Source organism: Ischnura elegans, assembly GCF_921293095.1.
Source record: "Ischnura elegans chromosome 13 unlocalized genomic scaffold, ioIscEleg1.1 SUPER_13_unloc_4, whole genome shotgun sequence".
Classification (NCBI taxonomy): Eukaryota; Metazoa; Arthropoda; class Insecta; order Odonata; family Coenagrionidae; genus Ischnura; species Ischnura elegans.
Window position 1 is genome coordinate 292,847 of NW_025791660.1, and position 24,086 is coordinate 316,932.

Below are 24,086 nucleotides of genomic sequence, written 5' to 3' on the forward strand. Positions count from 1 at the left end.
CTACGAAAGGGGGCGGGGCTAAATCGCTCTACTGCTGATAGTTCCCTTCCGCCCACAGTGGCGCTACAAACGCTGGTCCCGTTTTTTAGTATTGAGTGTCCCATGTATGGAGCTATCATTGCACTCGTGGCAAAATACCCATAATACCACGCAAGTCAAAACTCAAAGCATAGAGACGGCATTACCATGATGATTGGAAACAATCGCAGTTAGCGCGGCAGTTTGTTTCTAAGCTGGCATTTATGCGGCTATTGCGACGACAACACATGATATATCACGTATTTAAAATACATTTTAAATTAAGTTTGCTGTTAGATTTAAAAGAAATATATTTTATATTTCGAGAAATTTATAGCCAACCTTAAAGTAAGCCTATAAGTTCCACTGAATACAATAACACCATTGAAATTAATTTCGTAAAATAAAACATTGCAGTATTTAGCTAACATGGTGATATACACTGAAATATTTTTTCGAAGGAAATATACTCTTCAGTTTCGGGAAAAGTATTAAAATAATTTTTTAAAGCTAAAATTTGTTATTAAAAAGGATGTCGTTTAATAGGAGACCAAAATATATTTTACGTCACCTTAATTTTCCCTTGCGCCAGGAAATAAGAACAGCATGCAAGAAATAAGAAATAATACTGGATTTCAAGAGCCATATTTAATTTTATAATGACGTCAATAAATGTACTATAAGGAACTCATATTATAACAAGCCTTCAAAGAGTGTTACCTTCGGTTTGAAAACAATAGTAATTTTGTTCACCTTTCGCCAAAACCAAGAGGCAAGATGCTAAAGTCATAGTATCTTAGAAGCCATTTCAGTAATTATGTATGAGTTTGCTGATCGGGAAATTGATTAGTTTTTTTTACAGGGATTAAAACTTGGGAAACACCTGGATTCCTAAAAGTGACGTCACAAGCCGAGTGAACATGCAGTATCGTCCTGGAAGTCGGTCAGATCTATGTATGGTCACTAAAGATCGGAGGAGGTTCATGGTCAAGGTCAAGCATTAGTCAATTTATCAAATAGTTTATTTCATTGACTACGCAGGCTTTGATTGCACAAATGTGATGACCCCGTCGAAATTTTTGATGTGAGCGAAAGGCATGAATATTTGCTTGGACAAATGATTTCGGGCTTGGTTCGAATTGAGGTACGTGGTTTCTTATGTTATTGTTTAATTCTGGTGTATTAAAGGCGTTAGCGTTGTTTTTGGAACATAGAAATTCCTCGAGCCTTCGAAAGAAGGGTGTATCGGATCCATTAGAAACAATTTTTTGTCTGGAATTTTAAAGAGATGTTTTCATAGTTGAGACTGGACCTTTTTCGTAAACTTGGTGAGAAGAATGGTCACTCTTTAATGCAACGTAGGTTGCCTGAATTTGAGAATACTAATTTCATAAACTTCATTGATTTATCATTGTGGAATCGATGTTTGTGACGTATCCACATGATGACGGAGGATTGAGTGCTAATTGCTACTTCCCTTGAGTTTTGAAGGAACTCATTTTCATCACAACTACTCGAACTAAGCCATCCAAACAGTTTTTCAACTATTTCGATTGCCTTCGTCGTGTGCATAGCAAATCATACATGATCCGTAAACTGTTTTGCACGTCATACAAATTGATTACGACCTGAAGTATAATAGTTTTCGTGTGTTCACTATGTTAGTATCCTTTTCTATCAGTGAACTAGTATCCTATAAATCGTATACTTTCCTGGAACATAAAATGCCAGACTTAACAATCCAATACCAATTTGGTGATATTATTTTTTAGATATGGTAATTTAATTCGCCATCTTATAATTCTCTTCCAGCCTCTGGAAAGCCTCAACGAATGCCAACTAATTTGTGAGATCAATTGTGATAATTATAAGAAAAAAAGTGATTACATTCATGTAGTGATATACTTTTCCAAACTAAATAAATCAGTTCCTGTGAGTTGTAGAATATGATGTTTGAAAACATAACCAGTAGGAACTTCAAAAGTGTTCCATTAGTTATCAAATTGAAATTCGATAGAGAATATCAGTTGATTCATCTTGGATATAATAACATGAAATTGATTTTTCCGGCGTAGAATTTTTCTGTAGAATAGTTTAATACTCTCGAACCAGCTACATTACTGTTTCCTCTGTCCATTTTTTGTTGTGTGTTCCTATTAAGCAGGGGAAAGTGGGTCAAAACCGACAGGTAAACATTTTTTCATTTAAAACTTGACCCGCTGTGGCTAATGTTCTTTTAAATGTGGTTAACAGTAATATTTATGCATATAGGGTGTAGCATATAAATGGAAATGCATTTAATGAAAGTGATTCCATGTATTTATGATTTTTTTCAAACATTGACAAAATGGAGATTTTGCCTCAAAGATGGGGCAAAATAGGCACCCATTGAAATTGCATTTATAAAACCTTTATTGTACAATTTTGAAAGATTAATTTTATAAACACACTTTAAAAAGGTGTGATATTTCTAAACATGTAATAGTAAATTAGCTATATGTGAGGCTGGATATTAACTTGTGTACAGCAATCACATAGAAATTGTCATCTTCTTCACAATTTGAACACGACTCTCAGCCCACTCTTTGCAGTTCAAACATTGTATCCAATCCACTGTATTCTTGGAACTTGAATACCATTCATTGAAAAATTTGTAAGCCTACTCGTCTCATTCGTCAAAATCATCCCTATCTGTAAAGGCCTGTTTACACGATGCATTAACACGTACAAGTTAATGTCTGTTTTCGTGAATGATTTTTGAGGACCGGAAAAGAACATGTATGAATGAGTGAACCAAATAAGAACAGGTTCTATTTTCTGTGAATGCATTCGTGCAAGTTGGGTGGTTAATGGTGCATTTTGGCGTTCATTCTCGCGTTCATACATTTAGACAATAGCCCGTGCATACTAATGCATTGCGTAAACCGGCCTTAACCCATATTGTCCCGGAACACATTTTTACCTATTTGGTAACTGATTTTTTGGTATGCTGCTCTATTTGTACTACTTGCTATGGGAAAAATAGTTAAAAAAATCAGAACGTCGTACTTTTGCTGGGAGAGCCCGTGTCTTTAAACACACGGTGGGATAAAGCCCAGATCAGACTTGCCTGCGATCAATGTGAGGGTAGAATGCAAAATAAAAAATACGTGAGTTCTCTACACAATTTTATTTCACAAACAACTAATAAGACATTGTGTTTCACAATTATTATATGAGCCCATTTCCTTTTAAGCATCATAATTTGAAGTCATACATTTTCATGCTCAATAAAAACTTACACATTGCACATTGGAATGCATTTCTATATTTTACAGTAGTACAAATTACAAAATTTTCCATTTATATTTCAAAAATGTTTTTGTGGCATATCACTAATTGGACTGATATTTTACATGGTACTCCTTGAAGCAACAATCAGGGTGTACGCCCACATTGCACTTTTCACAAATGAACTTTGAGCTTTTACCGCAGTGACCACACCGCCGATGGGTCTTAATTTTACTTATCCAGTGATTATAACCATCAAACCTTCCATCTGTTATAGCTTGTCTCATTGTTCTTGGTGCTACTAATTTAGGCTGAGTATCACTTGACAGTAGCCCGATAACAACCTCTCTCAAAAAATCAATTTGATTGCTTTTCCGATTGTTTATTCGGAAAATATGCCACAAATTAACAATGCTGCTGTTCAGACAAAATCTAAATAAAGGCCAGTACCACTTGTTTGACCTTATTTTCACACGATACACTGCGCGCTGTTGATCAAATAAATCTACACCTCCCATGCCATGGTTCCAATGCAGTTTATATTACTTTCTTTCAGTTTTTCTAGCAATGAAAGTGAGGTAAAAAAGTTGTCTACAAATAGCTTTGAACCAGGAGGAAGGAAATCTACACACATGGATTCTGTCACTTGGGCACCGAGAGAGATGCCTTTGGGTCTGTCTGTTTTTCCTGTGTAAACACTAAATTTAAGAAGGTATCCTTTTGAAGTTGTAACACACCATATTTTGTAACCAAAACGGATGGGCTTTCCTCTAATAAATTGCTTCATTGAATGACGCCCAAAGTATGGCTCCATACCCTCATCCAGAGAAAACTCACTACCGAAGCATTCTATGATCTCGGTAAATTTTTTATTCATGTGATCTACTACAGGTCTAACTTTGTAAATCCTATCAGTGCTATCTATCTGGGTGTTATCATTAAAATGAAGGCATTTGTGAATCAAATCAATTTATTGCGGCTTATTGATCCAGCAACTAGAGAATGGAAAGTATCTCGTTTGGTTTCCCAATACATACGTCTGAATGGAACACAACAGTAGCCAGAAAGTAATAACACGCCAAGGTATTTGTACAAATCGTCCACAGAAAATTCGGCATTGGATAAACCTTTCTGAACAGCATACTTGTTTGTTTCTATACATATCATATTCACAAAATTTTCGTCCCAAACCCTCTTGAACATTTCCAAAGGACTTTTATCTAATAACTCTGGTTTTGGTTGCATACGAACAGGCTCTAAAGGTGGCATGTTATTTGTTTTCAGAGTTAATTTTTTCCATGATCTATCTTTCTTACGGTAACTTCCTGCCTCTAAATGGCTAAATTTTTTATGAGTGTTGGTGGCCGAGCAAACATTGATTGAACTCTTAGCTACTTTCCTTCTCTTGCTATGACAATTTTTCCCATTCTTTTCATTAGACATATCAAAATCAGATCCAACCTCATTATTGTTTGAGCTTGTTGAGGAACAGTCATCAGAAAAAAGTGGTAAATCAATTTTACCGTGATTAGTGTCAAGACGTACCTCACCTAATTGGGCTAGGACACCTTTGCCTAAATCCTTTATGCACTCTGGAGTCTCACATTTTTCAGGTGCATCATCTTCATCAGAGCAGTCACCATCCCTTGCTGGAAGAATAACCACATCTACAGTGTTTGCTCCATCAATTTCTCGCCCTCGTTCATCATTGTCATCCAAGTTGTGGAGTTCAAATAAGATGTCTTCTGTGTTGAGTTCTGACCTAAAAGAGATCGGACATTTTGATTCATAGTTCTAAACACAGCTTGAGATGGCGTAACGACACCTAAAAACTATTTTAATGAGGAAGTGAATAAATATTTGCAATTCTTACCGTTTTCTGTTGTTTGTCGACATTGCGAAGGTGTTCTCAGGATCCACTGTGATGCACAGCTAACAAATGGATGAGCTAAAATAATTTAAACTTAGGAAAGTTTTTGGGCAACTGCGAAGCACAGAACTTACGAACACTTGGTCTACAGCTGCCAAGCTTGCAAAACGCAATGGCAGGTACCCTTGGGTCGGTCCTTTATATATATAGTGTCTAGCCATGAGGAGCAAGAGTTACATTTTAGCGAGAATCTCATACTAAGTACATGGATTATATTTTAGCTCTTCAACCTCATAATTATCTCAGGCATCGAGTTACAATGATTTTGAAATACATTGTGAGCAAAGAACAACTCATCTGAGACGTTTACAGACAGCTCAACAATGTAAGGCAATACCATAATTGGTTTAGGGAAGAGTAGCGGTTTATCCCACCGTGTGTTTAAACACACACAAAGTTTGCGCTTTCATTGAAGTGTTTCAATTATCTTCACGGGAAATACTTTACTAACATCATGTTTCCTCAACATTCGAATGTATAAAGGCAGGAAAAGTTTTATGTTCGCATCTGGTGTTCTCAAGAAGATGAAGGTTAAACAGTTTGCCTTTCAATTTACACATGCAGGGGTAATATGTTTTTTCAATGGTGGCCAACCTGGGGATAGTAGGCTGTAATACAAGATGTAATGAGCCTTCAGAAGTTTCAAAGAATGAGTCAAAGTATTTAGAAAATGGTTGCCTCTCAAGAGTGGCTAGAAATTATTTTTTTAATTTCCGCGTACTTGGCGTGTGTTTAAAAACACGCTGGTAAAATATGGGTTAAGATTATCCAACCTCTGTTGGTCCTGCCTCACTCTCCCGTGATGGTTTTGCCCCTCGACACACAGCACAAAAAATGTGCCAATAAAAGTAATCCATAATATCGTGTATCCATTATCAATTATTCGTCTACACGGGCTTAAAACACAACTAAAAACACTAAGTTATCATATTAACCTACTGTTGGTAAATCAAATCAGCATATAAGCTGCCAGATCCAAAACAAACTTAAATCGTTCAGAAATAATAACAAATAAAAATCCTTAATAAAACTGTCTAATATTTGAAATATTCACAGATACTAAACGGCAGCCTCTACAAAAAGGAAAAAGAGCTCGATCTGCTGGTAATGGCAGCCACTTCAACTACTTTATAATGTTGCTGCTTGAAAGCAACAACTACCAGGTGATTTAAAAGGGCCGGTTTGATCCGCTCTGTCGGTTTTGCTCCATTCTAACCTGCATCATTCTTCTTACGTCAATTCATGCTGATCTTTGCTTGTACTTTGGCAGTGTGTGAATGAATGAGGTATGACAATGTGACAAGTGTTAAAAACCTGCTGTAGCATTGATGAAAGATAACTTTGATTGTTCATTGCTTCAATCATTGATTTCGTCTTGAAACAATTTTCCTAGCAAAATATTTTCAAACCCAGTCACACATACCTATATATGCTATTCTTTCAGTCAGCGAAGTAGCATTGAATTTTAAGAAATCTTTTAGTGCAACTAAATTAGTGTCTTCATTCGTTACGGTGACTGTTGAGGTGCCATGTAGGTGAAGCTTGTCATGGGTCATTCAAATCCACGCAATTAAAATTAAAATTTTACCTCACGGCCATTCATCTATAATTCATGTAGGACCCTGTGAAAACTGGCATCAGCACCTTGGCTTTTATTTCAAAACTTGTGTGTGCAGTATGGCATTTATATTATTTCTAAATAGGTTGATTTTAATTTTCAAAGAATTTTTTTTATCAAGTCATAGACATCCTAGAAACATCAGAAATGGCCATTGTGGAAATTGAGGGGAAACATTAATTTTATTTTGTCTATAATGTGGTAATATTAATATTTAAACGGGAATTTTGACCATGCCTTTTTTCTGTTGACAGTGTCAATTTTTTAATCAAGTTATAGACGTCAAAGAAACATCAAAGATGGCCATATTATTCTACCACTTTGTGACCGAATGTCATCTATAGATGACGGCAGGCTTCGCTTGACAAAATTTTCAGATCTGGGTAAAGTTAAAATATTACTTTCGGGCCAAATGTGTTAAGGGGAAAAATCAATTGTATGATGTCCATAATGTGGTAATATTAATGATGAAACTGGAATGTTAAAAATGTCTTTTTTCTACATTGGTTTCTAATTTTTTTTATCTAAATTGCAAGACATATTTTATGTATAGTTGATTGGGAGGTTCATTTTAAATTTCATAATTGTTTGAAAATCCTGGAAATGTGTCAATTTTGACTAGTTTTTTCTTACCGACTGTGATAAGTGCTAAAAGTACAAATTATAAGTAGTTGTTACTTATTCAAATGGCAAAGTTACTTTAATTAATGCAAATATTGTTGACTTTGATTATAAATTAATATTTAATGTGAAAGTGTTTCACATTCTAGAGGGGATACATCTCAGTAAAGCTATTTACAAAAATTAACCGTATTTACTTAATAACAAGGTAATATCTTATCCAGGAGTCCTAAGTGGTGTTGGGCGATATGCTGGGTGCCAGTGTGGGTAAATACCGCCCACACTCTCAATGGTAGGGGTGCTAGGTTGAGGGTAGGAATAATTAGTAGTAGTGTTTCTTTTAGAGGGTGCGTCGGCGGCTAAGGCCATTTTGCACCACTCACTGACTGGAATTGATGGAGGGGAATAGGCCCGTTCTTAAATTAACGTGTCAATAATTTACAAGAGGTGTCATTTATATTTTTTATATTTTATTGAAAAGTCGAATTGAGTGTAGGAATGCTATCAGTCGGGAAATGTTTTCGGGAGTGTCTCCTAATACCTCAGCTAGGTTATCTCCGAGCTTGTGATTCACCCGTGCAGTCCGATATCTCGCACAGTCCGTCAGGATATGTCGCACTGTTAGTGGACAATCGCAATTTAAGCATTGGGGCTGTATTCTCTCTTCAGTGAAGAGGTATGAATGGGTTAATAAGCATTGGCCAATTCTTAAGCATGCTAAAACCACTTTCTCCTGGCAGACATTTCTTATAGAGGAATAATTGAATTTTAGTTTAGTATTAAGTCTCTCAGGGTAGCTTGCGACAGACAACTTACTACTTGCTGGCTCGTAAACCTGTTCATCTGCGAGTTTCAGAGGAGGATATGCTGATGGACACGGTGATGAATAAAAAAAATGTAGGAAGTAGAACCAATTGATAATACTCAGGCTCTCGCCATCTGTGAAGATGGCAAAGCCAAACGATGAAGTCTGGCTCCCAAAAATCCCGACACTGCGTGACTACCTATCGCCTCCCGTCGGTCTTACTGCTTCAGGGGCTGGAGGGGTTGCCTTCCTCCCCTCTCCTTCTCCTGCAGAGGCCTCCACTGCAGTCTACTGAAGTAACTAAAAAAAAGAAACAGTGGGAGCACAGATGGAAGTAATTTATTTTATGTTTAAGGATTGCCTCTTATGTGCTGGAGATAGGCACGTCAAGGAAGGAGCGATTACCTATTCCAACCAGATTGCGTAACCTATTCGGTAAGTAGGTATTTAGTTGCGAATGCATTTAATCTATGCTTTTCCTTGAATTATTCATTATTGTGTGACTGCCTTATATGAAAAAGCATGCCTGTCAAGAGCAAAATTGAAAAAAAATATAATGGATGAACAAAGTTTGAATGTAATGTATGTCAAGAATCGATAGCTAATATTTCTTGTGTTTCATCCATAAAATTTTTGCCATGGTATAGTTCGTTCTTATTCCCAAGTTTACACACTTTCTGAAAGCTTTTCCGAAACTAATTAAAACGAAATCTCCATTTTTCTATTCATCAAGAAATAATCGTATCGCAATGTTTGTGTGTACGAAATATCTTTTGGGCGCTCCAGACAGTCTCAATCAGAGGCCAACATTTGTCAGTGCTAATGAGCTGATTATTTTTGTCGTTTTATTTTGATGGATTTTTAACCCATAACCATTGGCGTGCGGTCTGAGAGACATCTGCATTTTTTTAAATTATGAATGCTTTCAAAATGACTATTACGTATGTCATTAATTCCTGTTATCTTCATATTTTCATGCTACGGATATCAAAGTCTCGAAAACTAACAATTTTGTTTTTTATGTCTGTAAATATCCGGCTACATTCCATGAATGGTCTTTGAGACCACTCACAACTCCGGGGGAATATATTGAGAAGAGGAATGAACGAAATAAGTACAATTGTTTCCAATTAATTAGCCATTTTAATTTAATATTGATGCCTAAATTTGTAAACATGACGAAATGTTGATTATTAAATACGATGTTATTTAGTGTTGTAGACGTCAAGTTTTATATTTTGTGGCAAATAAATATTTTTACTGAATAATTGATCTGTATAGTTGATGCATAAAATCAAATATAAATTCATGAATAGCTAAGCAGTTATAATCATATAAAACTAAGCAGGAAAAATGGCTTTGCCACGTTTTCTGAATATTGAATTATTGTGGTCTCCCAGACTGCAGGAAGGATTTTTTCCAAATGTCTTTTTTCTGTTTTTTTTAAACTTAATTTGAATTTATGATCTTTCCTTCCTATGTAGCAGGGTGAGTCCAGCTTTTGACCTATTTCTTTACAACCCCGCTCATTTGCAAAGGCTTTGGGGACAGTATTGAGAGTGCAAGAAAAGCATGTACCTCATTTTAATTACTCAACAATGAAAAAGGGAGCTTAGGATGGAAACCTCTAAAATGGAGAAGAACCATAGAAAGGCTAAGTGGGGTGTACCATCATTTCCAAAAGTCGTGCAATAATTGAGTGGCGCCACTTTCGGTTTCCACAAAGATTGTGCCCAGAAACTAAATAAGTGTGAATGCGTTTAATAAAAGTACGCTACTATACCGTTGATGATGAATTTGTCATATTTTGCTGCAATCATTTACATATACTATGATGAATTGGGGATAATATAGGATATTTACTTAGCATCATTAACTAACTTCTCTACTTGCATTAAGCAGGTTACAAGGTATTAGGAATTGCGTTTGTTGGCGATATGTTTTATGTTTAAGGCAATGTTGAAATCACTGGAACTGCAGGTCATTTCATAAACTCTTTCAAGTCGAGAAAGAAGGGCATAAGCTAATCCTAACAGGTTTGAAATGAATGAACACGCTTGCTTCATTAGAAATGCAAATATTTAGTTAAAGACATGATGACAAATAATAATAAATTATAAGGACGATACTTTACTGAAGTCGCAGGCGACTCGATCAACAACATCATTATATCCCTATATTAACCAGCCGAAATATGAAGTATGGGAAAGCCTCTGTGCTCAAGTTATAGCTATATAAACGAATAAAAGACCAAAATACTGAGAAAGGGATAATTTTAATCAAGGTGCGTTCAATTGAGAATCACATGAAAGCAGCTGCGTTATAATTACAATAAATTGTCAAAATTATCACCTTCAGCAATTAAAGCCTAAAGAGTGCAGTTGAAGAATGCTTGGCTGGTAATGTGAGGAGCAGCGTTCAAATCTCTCCATGCATAAAATTTTAATATCCTCCTCACAGCCGTATTTTATTTTTATTTTTTTAAATTTTGTTGATGTTGGTTGAGAGGGTACCAAATGTTGAATTTTAGCATTTTTGCAGGAATTTCTAATTTACATGCTCCTGCGACGGGAATGCTGTGCTGTTAGCACGGTAGGACAAATCATTGCGTTTCCATTGAGGGAACTCCAATCAGAATAACTGGTGAATATAATTCCCAGTGTTATAAGGTTTACTTTATAGGTTTGTAACTGCTCATCTTTATTAACCTTTGGGATAAGAACTATCCTAGTAATCTGAAGTTCCATTTACGTGATTTCTTAAAGGATAAAAGATCAAATTTAGCTGATAAAAAAGAAAGTAATGAGTGATCTTTTGTACATTTTGCAGAAATTATGCTGCCCATATGTCTGGTATGCCTACAAATTGTCATCAACTTGTCGCCATTTCATACCAATTTAATTTTTCCAGTTAAGTTTTTCAGATTAATTTTCCCCTTTTTGTTTTGTAAATGATCAGTGACGGAAACTTTTCTATGTAAACCTTCAAGAAAAGCTCTCTCCATAGAAAAGGTTATAAATTGAGCGTAGAATTTAACTTTTGAACTTAAGGCTTCAATATTCTAAAGTCTGTGTTCTTTTAAAATACAGGAATTTTGATGTAAAGGGACAGAATCCAACTCATCTACTTAGTAGAATCCTTGTAACAACCTGTGTAATTGAAACCCTTTAGCGTTCGTGCACCCCGGCACTTATTTTTAAATATAGCAAAGGCTTATCATGAAGTATGAATCAACTATTCTTCTTGTGCATACTTTCTTCAAGCAAATTAAGGCATCAACATGTATATGATAGAGCTACAAATTGGCCCTATTTACACTTTTTTGGAAGTTTGTGAGAATCACTTACGGCCTGGAAGTTTTACCCCAGGTAAATTGCTTCTTTGTCTGTGGCTGGTAAAGGTGCGATACAGATGTGGGGCAAGATGTGGTGTAAGACCTATTAGCTGACCAAAACTATGGCCCAGGAGCACCTAATTCAGCCTTAACCCTTTCATTGCGTAACATTTTCTCAGAGTTGTTTCACATTGGCGGAGTATTTTTTTTCACTGCATTCACTTTGTTTTTCGAAAATATGAAAACAATTTCAATAAAAAAGGGATTTTTATATTAATTTGACAATTTATTAAACAATTTGTTAATGGCATCACAGTGATGCTATCCGCACCCATGTGATAAATGCTCCGGATATTTATGCAACCCGTTACACAAACATTAGAAACGACGGACAACATATTTTTACATAGCAACTAAGAAGCTTGAAATAATTTCTGAAATGATGGCGGAATTGAATTATAAAATAAGATAAATAATTTTTCAGATGTGATCCACTATCCATGCATCAAATTTTGGGTAAATAAAAGTTTTCGAATTTTAATTTTCACATCTAAATTTTTAAATTTACTAGTAACTTAGATTTGGATGCAAACATATGAAAGTTATTTTATCTTTTTGCCATTTTCTTTTGCGTTAACACTAGAACTACCGATGGAGTCATTTTGACTCCTCGCGGTTTTTATTTCTTTGCCCTGACTAAAATTTTCCGAATTCCGGCCTGAAATTTCGTGACTTTTATTCATTTTTGACACGAAATAAAACTTTGCGATCAAAATAGTTCTAGAAAGTAAAATAGTACTCATTTTTTTAAATTTACCTTCGACTACCAAAGGGAGTCATTTTGACTCCCTATTGTATTTTGCTCGTCTTTTCGCCAAATAGTAATATTTGTTCAAGATTTTATTTCTTCTTATGTTAATAATTAATTTAAATCAATCGATGGCTTAAATATATAATTATTTCGCTTTTAGGTCAATATTTTTGAGAATTTGAAGGCATTTCTAATTTCACGGGTCCGTGTTTGGAACTACAAACCATATGAATGTCCTGATATAATTTTATCCTGCGATAAAGTGGTGAATATGGCATTCATATTGAGCATTTTCAATTCATGTGTTTAGAAGCCGTCGTGTCTTGCCCTCATCCCTTACCCCTCCCTTCTCCCCGCCTATCAGGCTCGCTACAGCTCAATACTGTATACGCAGTATTGCACTGCAGCGCTTTTATTTCACCCTTGACCTCGTGGAAGTTCATTTTCAAACCTGAAAAAGTACCTTTGTATCCTTCCATTGATATAAGGATGAATGAAATAAAGTTATTGTCGGCTCTGACAGCGCTGGCTGTCGCGCGCCGCACAGGAAAATCGTGCGCTGTCCTTCGCATTAGTGAATCCAGTGAACTCTGGAGTGGACTGCAGAACTCTAGAGAAGTAAGGCTTTCATTTTTCCTTACTGGCAGTATGACCAGAAGAAGTAGGCTAAAGCGTGAAGTCCTTTCTATGTTGCATTCTATACCGGAAGGTAAATCGGAATGCGAAAAGGAAGATCATTTCGTCTCTGACGAAGTCAAAGATTTTATTCCTCAAAACGTTTCTAGCTAGTCTGATGATTCAGACATAATGCGTGCAAAAGACATGCAGTAATTTACATTTACTTTCCCTTTCATAAGGAGTTACAAAACAAAGATATTATCTACAATTATTTATCGATTCGTGTATACTGACTCACATGAAGTGATGTAAAATTGTGGAAGCACGCAAACAAAATTATGAAGATTTTACTCTTTTCGGTGGGGAGCTAGATGCATGTATTGCCATATTTTATGCCCGTTGAATATCAGGTACAAATGATCTCTCTATTGCAAGTATTTAGTCAAACGACTGGGGAATACCATTATATAAAATGAACGACTGGGAACCGGTTTGTAAAAAGTTTGCATTATCTAAGATTTGATGAGAAATCTAATCGATTCCAGCGGCTCAAAACTGTCAAGTGTAGGATAGATTCACAGATAATTACATTCCTTGTTACAAACCTGGTACATACATCACGGTTGTTGAACAAATTCTCCCCAGTAAAATCAGGTGTATTTTACTCATTGTCAGAACATTCCATCTAAGCCGGACAAATACGGCCATGAATATTGGCTAGCTGTTAACAATGATAGCAAATATCTTGCAAATGCCTTCCCTAATGATGGAAAAGATTATTCACTTCATGCAGATTGCCGTTTAGTAGTACTGAAACTAATGCAAACGTTTCTGAAAAAGGGTGAAATGTTACCGTAGATAATTACATTACCTCAGTCAATCTCGCCGAACAGCGAAAAAGCTAGGGTACTAGCATTATGGGAAAGGTAAATAATTCGAAGAGAATTACCAAAAGAAATGAAATCACATTATTACCACAAGAACATATACTCAGCGATGGCCTATCCACTCGTTGTAAAATACTTCCGACTTAGCAGGTATTCATGGATAGTGTACAAGGAGACTACCTAAAACATATCGCGCAAGACGCTTTTGAAAAAGCTCGATACAGAGTTGGCTGATACTCATATTAGATCTCGACAAAGCGTGGCGTGTCCAATGCATATTCTTCTGACGGGATTCTGCAAAAAAATATTTCCAGGCAATACCAAAGTGCAGAAAGAATCGATCAGTTTGGAATTGTATGACCTGCCAAAAGTATTTCTGTGGGCAACTGTGGACAATGAACGACAATGCTTGAATTGTAAAGCACCTTAGCCAAATGCGTGGCCTATCAAATGCAGTTTTTTTGCTGTATTTAATTATCTTCCCAACTTCCATGTAGCCTAGGTAATATTTTTGATCATTCAAACATGATGATAAAATGTTTTGAAATGTCTTGGTTTGCTGTTTTATCCAATTACTCTGTGAAAATCCTATTGAAATAACATAACATGTAGGAAAAAAGAATTTCAAAGCAATACCGTCGAAACTCGCATTTAAAAAAATATTATTTTTTTGTTTAAATAACCCCTGAAATAATGCAATAATAAAAAAAATGATAAACTAAAGCAATGTATAAATAAAAACATAGATAAACTGGAAAAATAAACAATTATAAGGTAGGAGTCAAAATGACTCCATTTGGTAGTTCTAGGAGGGGTGTCAAGTCCGGTATTCCTAGTGTTAATGCTGAAAATATTAACTAATAATGGTGAAATTCTTTGAAAAAAGGGTTCAAACAGCCCTGGAACATCTGCACATCATACACCGTCAGAGTTATACTGATTCGCCACTTTAGTCGTTCTAAGGACGTGATGAGGATTATTTCTTCTGTTTGTCCCTAGAGTTTCAGTGGTGTGTCTTTTTGAGTAACTCAATGGATATTTGAACAGATTATTATAATTTTTATGATGATTATAATTTTCCATGTATAAACTCAGTAGAGTAGCCACGGGATGGGGGGTTATGGGTAACAACCCCCGTTGAGGTGCCAAAAACGGGTAAAATGGCCCCCGCACCCTCCAGAAGGGCCCTCAAACCTCCGGCAAAAACCCCCCATTTCAAAATCGTGGCTAAACGACTGTATAAACTGTGCCCACTGAGGAGAAATCTATCGATTAATTTTCGCACGACTTTGTTTGCATGTCCCCTGCCTCCAACATCAGGATCCTTCGCCCCAGTGTAAATTATAGCATCTTGCACGCGGCCATTAGGCTCAGAAAGCATATATAATGTTATGCCGCGTTTGTGACGCCAAAGCAACATGGACTAATGAAGCAGAGTTAAATTTCTTTCATTCTTTGAGTGAATAATTTCAAAAGGGGTCGAATTTTATGCAAGGGTTCTCTTAGTATCGGATCATCTACTCCAGGGTTCCTGCCAAACTGCATGCAACGGAAAATTAGTTGAAATCGGTCTCGGGAAAAAGTGCTGTGAAGGAGGGAAAAATCGAAGATATTTTCCTACCTTTTCCAATAATCTGGAATGGATAGCCATCTTACAATACTTCATACAATTATACATTAGGTATATCGGACCAAAAATGTCTCCCATACCCCACGAGTAAGATTCCTATGCTCGGTTATCCTTGAAGAACTGCATTTTGAGAGGCATTGGCAATATGGACAAAAGCCTTTCAGACGACAATATTTCCTCCAGCTCCACATACTTGCATCCTCAACGAAAACCTCAGTTAACACCTATAAAATATACTACAATAAAATACATTACACTTACAAAATGCACAAGACTGATGAGGTTGCTCTTTTGCAGTCAGAAAGAGATGTAAGCGTTAAAGTTCAGAACCGACGTACAAGAAATATCTAAACGTGAATGCTCCAGATAAAACGGCAACGTATAATAATCCAAAAATAATTGTTTCTTTGCGCATAGAAATTTTGCTGACTTTCTTTTCTGATTATAATAGCTCTATTTGGTCGAAGTAAAATATGTAAATTGCTTCAAAGTTAAAAAAAATCCTTCGCGGAGAAGACCCAATGCAGTGTTCCATGTATACACTTGAGTAAATTGTGCCAGAGGTAGTTTTATTGCGAGGAGATATTCTAAGCCTAGTTGACCAAAGGCTGATACATAAACGGTGTTTGGGGTTTGAAAATAGGAATAAAGTTAAAAATGAAGATGTCTCCCATATTCCACGTAAGTGGCTAAATATATGTAAAATACCAAAATGTCCAATGGAAAAAGGCCATACGGCAATATTAGAAAAAAAATCTCTACAGAGGAGTGAAAATGCAAGCAATCGAAAGATGTCCGAAGGAGAGACTGTACTAATAACTAGAGTCGCAAAAACTGAGAAGGAAGAGCTGACCTTTTCTACGACATTCACACAACAGAATAGTTACATGGATTTCTAATAAGAATGGCAAAAATACTTCTAAAAATAGTGATAACAGGCGACATAGAGCGACTTGTAGTCTATTCCGCGGTGACGGAAAACGACTTTTTTATTTGAGCCCCGAAATTCGATCATTTTTTCCCCAAGGATATCCCCAATAATTTCTCCTTCAAAATGGAAAAAATATAAAATTTTCCCTAGAACCTTCATTATTTCCCGTGAATAACGAATTGGTGGTCGTAATTATTCCCACCTAGTAACTTTAACAAACTCATACGAAATAAATGAGAAAAAGTCGAAAACTCTATTTCTTCTTCCGTAGCCAATATAATCAGACCCCTATTGAAAGGATCGTTCAGAAAATGAGTGGCAAATATATTATGGAAGAATGTTAGGAGTTATAACGGCATTATGTAAATACTAAGTTTAACCATTAATAAAAACAGCAACAGATTATTCAACTGTGTTTAGCGTGTGTAGGTTTAGTGACCGTAATTTGAAATACGAAAATATTTTTCGTCAATGAGATGAAAGGAAATATTGTTTGAAAATTTTTAATAGGACTAAAACGAAAATAATAACCTTCAAATGTGGCAACACTTACTAATATTCAGAAAAGTAAAGAAAATATTACATTTAAATTTTTTTGTAATGGTGAAAAATCTTACAAATAAAAAAGTACTCCATAAATGTAAAAAAATTTACTCAAAATATATAAACTATTTTTCAAAAACGGAAGGCATATGCAGGTAGCCTAATCCATTTTGTGTGCGGGAAACCATCATGAGAGTAGATAGAACAGAGCGGAGGAGCGTAGGGAGCGATTGAAGGACATAGGCCGGCGTGGCATCAATGTGATGCCACCCGCCCGTTGGCAGGACCTACGCTGGGCATCAATGCTATGCCATCCGCACTCAAAGGGTTAAGAGCTGAGGGAGCAGATAAATTATGCGCAAAACATTTTTCCCTCCCTAATCCACAGTCTGGAATTTTAAAAGGGTGAATAATGGTTGAAATTGACTTTCAATATAATCTCTGTCCTTAGGTGTTCCAGGAAACCTTACCAATGGGGGCATACATGGGTAGGGAAAAGCCGTGCTGTGAAGCAACTCTTTAAGTTGGCTGTCCTTAATGTCATGCGGACACAAACATTTGTAATTTCAGGTTTAGGCAGGCAGGTCCTCGGGTTGAATTCAGGAAATGCCAATCAGAAGAGATATTTCAATGTTTTCAATGTTGCAGTTAATTAGATTTACGCATTCATGGTGGTGCTCACAAAAATATTTCTTGACTCCCTACAGGCATTGCTGAGTTCTGTCGGTGGATATCTATATCCAGGCGTAGAATTCACCTTGCTTTTACTTGAGAGGATCCCCATTAATTCTTTTTCTCGTACTTTTCCTGCTCCTATCATGCAGGTAGGGTAAAACGTCTTGTCAGTTAACCACAAATAGGCTAGGATGTGTAATCTTTGCTGGGTTATACCTACCTAGAAATAAATCTGTTCACAGCCTATAAAGGAAGCAGCCTCCCTTGCATTGATATTGATATAATTTAAAATTGAAAATAATCAATATTTAGAAATTTAACATCACGTCATCTCACAAACCTATTTTCCTATTTTTACGTTTAAAGAATTGTAAATCTTGGGAAAAAAGTTAGAATTAACGCAAAATAGTCTCTAAAAACGTATATGATAGTAAATGGTAAAAAAATCTTGTCAAAAATTATACCTTATCATTTACCTTCAATGTGCATTGATGCTGATGAAACTTAAACTAACATTGCAAATAGATACATAGATATCCTGCATGCTAACAGGCATGGAATGAAAGCGCGTACCCCAAGTTTAGGTTGATTTAAGTAAGTAAGATATAACTAAGAGTAAATTGTGAGAAATATTTTGCGCAATGTTGGTTTTGCTATCTTGACCATTGTGCTAAGTGCGTTTAACGTCATAGGATAACTTTTCTCATTGGTTGGGCATATGGCTAACTATTTTATTGGATTTTCAACATCACAGCATAATTACAAGTTTCAGAGCTAAAAGTGCGTCCAGAATAATCATGCTAGCATCAAAAAAACCTCTAAGTCTGCAGCTCTCCCTGGCAATCTTTCAAGTAAAACTGAGAATAATTCGAAGAAATTTTTGATCTCAGAAAAAAATATTAAGTTATAGTTTTGTAAAACAGCTTCTTTCGTACTTTTTTAATTATTTTGTGAGAATTAAAATGATTTTATTGACGACGGGAGATTGGGTATCCCATGGCTGAACATGTCTATGTTCATGTTCACCGATTGGAAAAGTACACCAAGCCCAAAATTAAGCATCCATTTATCCCTCGGGCCGTATATCGGCTGTTAGCATTCTAATGCTTTTTTGCCGGTAAGACGAAAAACAACCTTTTTTTCAGTGTTTCTATCTCTAACAAAAGTGTAAGTGTGGTATAATATTCAAATGCCACCCTTGTTTTGCCTTTTCCTGGTGGTGTCTGAGCACTGTAATGATTTCCTACATCTCCCTCCCATGTTACGATGACCCGTTTGTGAGTCATTCCCGAGCTACCATGAAGATTCATACCCAGAGAGTGACGGTTCAAATTTAATGGTGGCCAGAAATCGACAATGTAGCGAATGTGGTGCCGCTCAATTTGGTGCTCAACTTTTGCAAATGATGGTACACCCCACATAGCCTTTTTATGGTTCCCAATTTTAGAGGTTTCCATCCTAAGCTCCATTATTATTCATTGTTGAGTAGTTAAAATGAGGTACTTGGTTTTCTTGCACTCTCAATACTGTCCCCAAAATCTTTTTGTTGAGCCAGATTTTTTTGCCAGGCAAAGGATTAGTAGTTGAATTGTAGAGACGATGTTTTCATGTGATGACATTTGATAGATGCCACTTCTGTGTAGTTTCCTTTATATTCTGGGTTTCGGAGCAAGCGAGATATTTTTATCTGTGTTTCAAGCTATGATTGCACTAGTTCTGTTTTGCAAACACTACTATTGGCAATTTTATGTGTTATAACTTGATGTTCATTCGTTTTCCTTGCAGTCAATTATTCATCCTTTGTGTGAACGCTGAGCAGTGTCTTACTTCATGCTGAAAATCGCCACCATGCCTTGTAAGTGTCTGACGAATTGTACCTCCTCCTGAAAAGTATTTTTCCATCATTGTGGATTGAGATTTCTGTAAGTTAAAAGAGGCATTAAAGGAAGAGGTTTGCATTATACGAGTAGGGGAGAGTGTTGTACCATGGAACACTCATGATGAGGACTCTTTGCATTCCTTTTGTTGCTGTCCGTCTTCTTCATCATGCCTCAATTCATATTGAGTGGAATCAGCATCGGCATGAGTATTAAAAAGAGAGATGTAATGTGTGCATGGAACAGGGTTAATAAAATCGTGCGCCGGTTATATTTGCAGTCGTATTAGTACAGTGTTCTGTGCTAGGAATGTGAGAGATATGTTGGTAACTGTTACTGAAGGGCAAGTCGTAAAATGTGAAATTTGATGCCGAAAATAGTTTTAAAATTCAATTGGACATTTTTTGGTTGTGTGCAAATAGTTTGGCTGGGAAGAATGACAGTGTTCATTGGTGATATGTAAGCAGCCGCAGATGAACAGTCATGCAGATACTTGTTCGTGGGTATAACTATCTTTGGCCATCTGATAATGAATTTCGAGGCACAAGTGTATTTATGTCTTGATTGTAAACTGTTGTGATTCCATTGTTTTCTAAGTAACTTATCCACCCTTGAATTGCGGGGGTTGTTTTGGACATGACAAACATGAGGCTAATTATTGCTCTTCCTTAGTGAACCCAGCATGTGGTTGTAACCCAACGTTGCCAAATGAGTTGGCTGAAAGTAAATTATGAAATATACTGTGATAAGGCTGTTTTTATTTCATTATAAATGCTAAATTTCATGCAACGTATGTTGTAGGAAGAGTATGTAGTTGATGTGAACTACAATTGACCTTAACTGCATTCAGGACACTCCTTACCTTGCTCAACTTGGAAATTGTCTGTGCTTAATCTGTGTCATAGGTAAGGGAATAGAGGACTCATATTATGTTTCCTTTGTGCTACAAATGGGATATTCTCTTTCATGGCACAACATCTTTTTCCATTACAAGGATTACATCAAATGCAAGTATTACCTTGTGGTTTTCAAAAACTGATGGCAAAGTTCTCATTGTTAATTTGGATTTAAAATTTTGATATTTTTGGGTATTATAGATTTTACTCTAGGTACCATGTGGTCACCATCATATCGATGATTTTTTAAAACGATTTCAATGTATATTGGCTGGCCTCATGTAGTTATCACTGCTAAAATATACCTTTATTATATTGATTTCTCAGTAGAATGTAATTTTCTTATCGAGATGACAATCTAGGTCTTCGTAGCCTAACAAATGTACTGCAATTAAATTTTAATTTTTTTGTAGGTATTTGTCTTATCTCTGATCATCTGTGAACATTGGAATCTATCCATTCAGGTGGGACTCTAAATCATGAGCTTCTGACTCGATTCATAATTTGGTATTATCTTTGGTTTCCCTAACAGGCCCAATCTAGATCATAGCTGTGTCACACATTTATTTTGTTACTTACAACTTTTTGCCTTGCATTGATAATGAAATGAATATTGGTATACCCAAATGACAGTGCAGTTTTAAGGGTTCTTATCCACATCTTAATTTGCCTCATTACAATAAGACAATAAGATAAGATAAGTTGAAGCTGCTCTTACTGTTTTCTTGCCATGAGGAAAGCTTTTTCACCTGCTATTACGTTACGAATACCTTTTCATTTAATATATTTATGGATTCATGCACTTCAATGTTTAATTTTGTGCCTATAAAGAGCTGGTTTTCCTACAATCCCTTTAGGTAAACGAATAAGCAAAAGTTAGCTAGCTGACTGAATCAAAAACAAGAATGAGAAAAGTTAAATTGAAGCCCATAGTTGAATTGGTTATACAAGGTATATAAAGTCTTTACTGAAGAACGGGGTTGGAAAGAAATTGGACTAAAGCTAAACTCACCCTGCTCCATAGGAAGGAAATATGTATCATTAATTCAAAATTAAGTTAAGAAAAACAGAAAATATATTTTGAAAAAATTCATCCTACATAGAGGAATGAAGGAGTGGAACGGCCTACCTGAAGTTATTTTTAAGATCTTCCCCGCAAATGCAATTTTTTTTTGGAATATGTGTTCATCATTTTTTAGTTAATTACATACTGGTTTATTAGGCAGTATGTGAAATGGGGTTAATTGGGTAAATGATAATCTGCTAGTTGTACGATGTTTGAATTAACGTATTTTATGGAATGATTGAAATTGGGTCATAGTTTCCTCATTGAACCAACAAAAAATAGTGGCTGTGGTTGATTAAACGAAGTAAGAATCAAGGAAAAATAAATTTTGGTCCTCAAAACTAAAGCTTAGTTCTATAGTTCTTTCAATTTTTCCTCTTAAATTATTCAAATAATCAAGATGACATCATTTGTGAAAGATACAAGATCCATAAAAATCATTGATATAACATTTAATAAAAATTCCTAAGGTTCCCAAGTTTGAAACTTTTGCAAAAAGTACATGTCCAGCCACACTAGTGTGTTGCCAAAGGCAACTACTACAGGAAGTAATACTTAACATGAATTCAAAACCTGCTGCCTGGCCATGTAGAGCAATTAGTTTTTCTGCATGAGAATTTGAAAGGATAAAGTATTACATGATTCATATACGAACATAATATTTACCACAATTGTACAAATTTCTTCACTCTTCTGAGCAGTTTGGATACATACATTAATTAAATTGAAGACGTATTATTAGAGGTAAAGTCATTTAAATTTTGCTTATGGAACTGTTAAAGACACATTCATTTTCATTCAACTCCTAATCTTGATGCAATTACCACAACTTTCCTATTTATAATATCCTTTTTAGATCAAACTAAGCATTCAGAATGGAAAACTCTCAAGGGAATTGGAAAATAATGACATGTTAAAGCATGCATTGTTGTATTGCCTAGTTCAGGGATCGCCATACTTGACTCAACTCGGCTCGATCCTCGACTCAACATCAAAAAGTACTACTCGCACATCCCTAATGAGTTCACTTCATTATCCCCTTAAAAAGCAACTCTGATATTTGTGTTGCACTTAATTTTTTACTGTCTGCGGAACTAAATTCTTCCTTCAATTCTTCTTGTTTCTCATGTTATATACAAGTTTCTCTGTTTCTGGTACCACTATTTAAATTTTTTGGGGTAATAATTTCATTTTCATTTTGTTTCATTGCAGCAGACATTTCATCCATTTTATGTCTACGGTGAGATTTTTTCCTCCTTACTGACCTTCGCAACCACTCCTATTTTCCATCGGTAACTTCCAGACTGTCAGCTGAGCCCAGCAGACTTTTACAATAATTGTTTCATTATTTCCTAATGATGGCAAGCATTGTTTCTGGCGGCAGTTGTGTAGAATTTGTCGAGGAGAGGCAGTAGATGTAGAAAGGGGTTCCTGGAACGGAAGTGGTCGGCCATTTTGTTTTTTAAGAGAATGAGCCAATGAAATTGCTGGATTTTGAGGCGGGAGATTTGAAACCGAGAAACAGAGACGCAGCGAATGCGCAATAGAAACAGAGACGCAGCGAATGCGCAAGAGAGACAGAGGCGCAGCGAATGCGCGAGGGGTTCGCGGGAGGTTTGAAATCGAGAAACAGAGACGCAGCGAATGCGCAAGAGAGACAGAGGCGCAGCGATTGCGCGAGGGGTTCGCGGGAGGTTTGAAATCGATGAACAGAGGCGCAGCGAATGCGCTAGAGAGAGACAATTGCGCAGCGAATGCGCGAGGGAAAACGAGAGGAGCAGCGAATGCGCGAGGGTTGCGAGCGATGCGGATCGGATGGGATCGGATCTTGGGTGATTTCAATGAAACACACTCACTCAGCTCGGTTTGAATATTTCTGTTTTATTGTATAAATAAAAAATTTTAATTTATGAGCACGAAAATCAACTTAGTACGAAAAGGGGGAGAGGGAGTTGGAAGAAAAAGACTGTCGGATGAGAAAGTCAAAAAACGGATCATATAAAAGTCCAAGAGAGTACAGGAATCGGATGGAGAAAGCCACAGGGATGGCTATTTCCTTCTCTTCCGAACAATAATCCGAAGGAGAATATTAATATTTTCCTTCGAACTAGAGTTGGGAAGTGAAGGAAATACCCACACCATAAGCTTTCTCAAGCCGATTCCTTACTCTCTTGGACTTTCATAAAATCCATTTTTGAACAATCCCAACCAACAGTCTTTTTCTTCCTCTCTCCCTCTCCCTCCCCACAATAACCATCAAATAAAAAAATTCACTAAAAATCTCACTACACCAAAATAAACACATAAATTTAGTCACTTTTTCCTTCAAAACAAATTATAGGCACTTTTCAAATCAAAACTTTTTTTCAAGAACAAACAACAATCACTTTCCATAACCATCAAATTAAAAAAATCACTAACACTCACTACACCAAAATAAACACATATAAATTGAGTCACTTTTTCCCATTAAAACAAATTATAGACACTTTTCAAATCAAAACTTTTTTTCAAGAACAAACAACAATCACTTTCTCAATTACTACTAAAAATCAA

The 24,086-nt window shown here is 36.1% G+C and overlaps 1 protein-coding gene and 1 long non-coding RNA gene across 3 annotated transcripts; one reads left to right on the forward strand and one right to left on the reverse strand.

Annotated features, from left to right (window-relative positions):
* Window positions 1-999: 999 nt before the first annotated feature.
* Window positions 1,000-22,924, forward strand: LOC124173233. 2 transcript variants are annotated; one of them, XR_006868465.1, is made up of 5 exons: window positions 1,000-1,162; window positions 6,275-6,381; window positions 8,618-8,697; window positions 19,477-19,546; window positions 22,743-22,924. It is a non-coding gene; the product is annotated as an uncharacterized LOC124173233 (long non-coding RNA). The 2 variants fall into 2 exon arrangements; XR_006868464.1 differs by lacking the exon at window positions 22,743-22,924 and having other exon boundaries at window positions 19,477-20,876.
* LOC124173232 (piggyBac transposable element-derived protein 2-like) lies at window positions 3,016-5,295 on the reverse strand. Its single transcript, XM_046552760.1, has 2 exons — window positions 5,162-5,295; window positions 3,016-5,050 (listed from the first exon to the last, which is right to left on the reverse strand). Exons 1-2 carry the CDS (start codon window positions 5,182-5,184, stop codon window positions 4,249-4,251), a joined length of 825 nt encoding a protein of 274 aa, XP_046408716.1. The 5' UTR covers window positions 5,185-5,295; the 3' UTR covers window positions 3,016-4,248.
* Window positions 22,925-24,086: the final 1,162 nt, after the last annotated feature.

Coding starts and splice junctions, on each gene's coding strand:
- LOC124173232 (XM_046552760.1), bottom strand. CDS start 5,184: ATGTCGACAAACAACAGAAAACG. Junction 5,051..5,161: donor TCGACAAACAACAGAAAACG/GTAAGAATTGCA, acceptor GATCTCTTTTAG/GTCAGAACTCAACACAGAAG.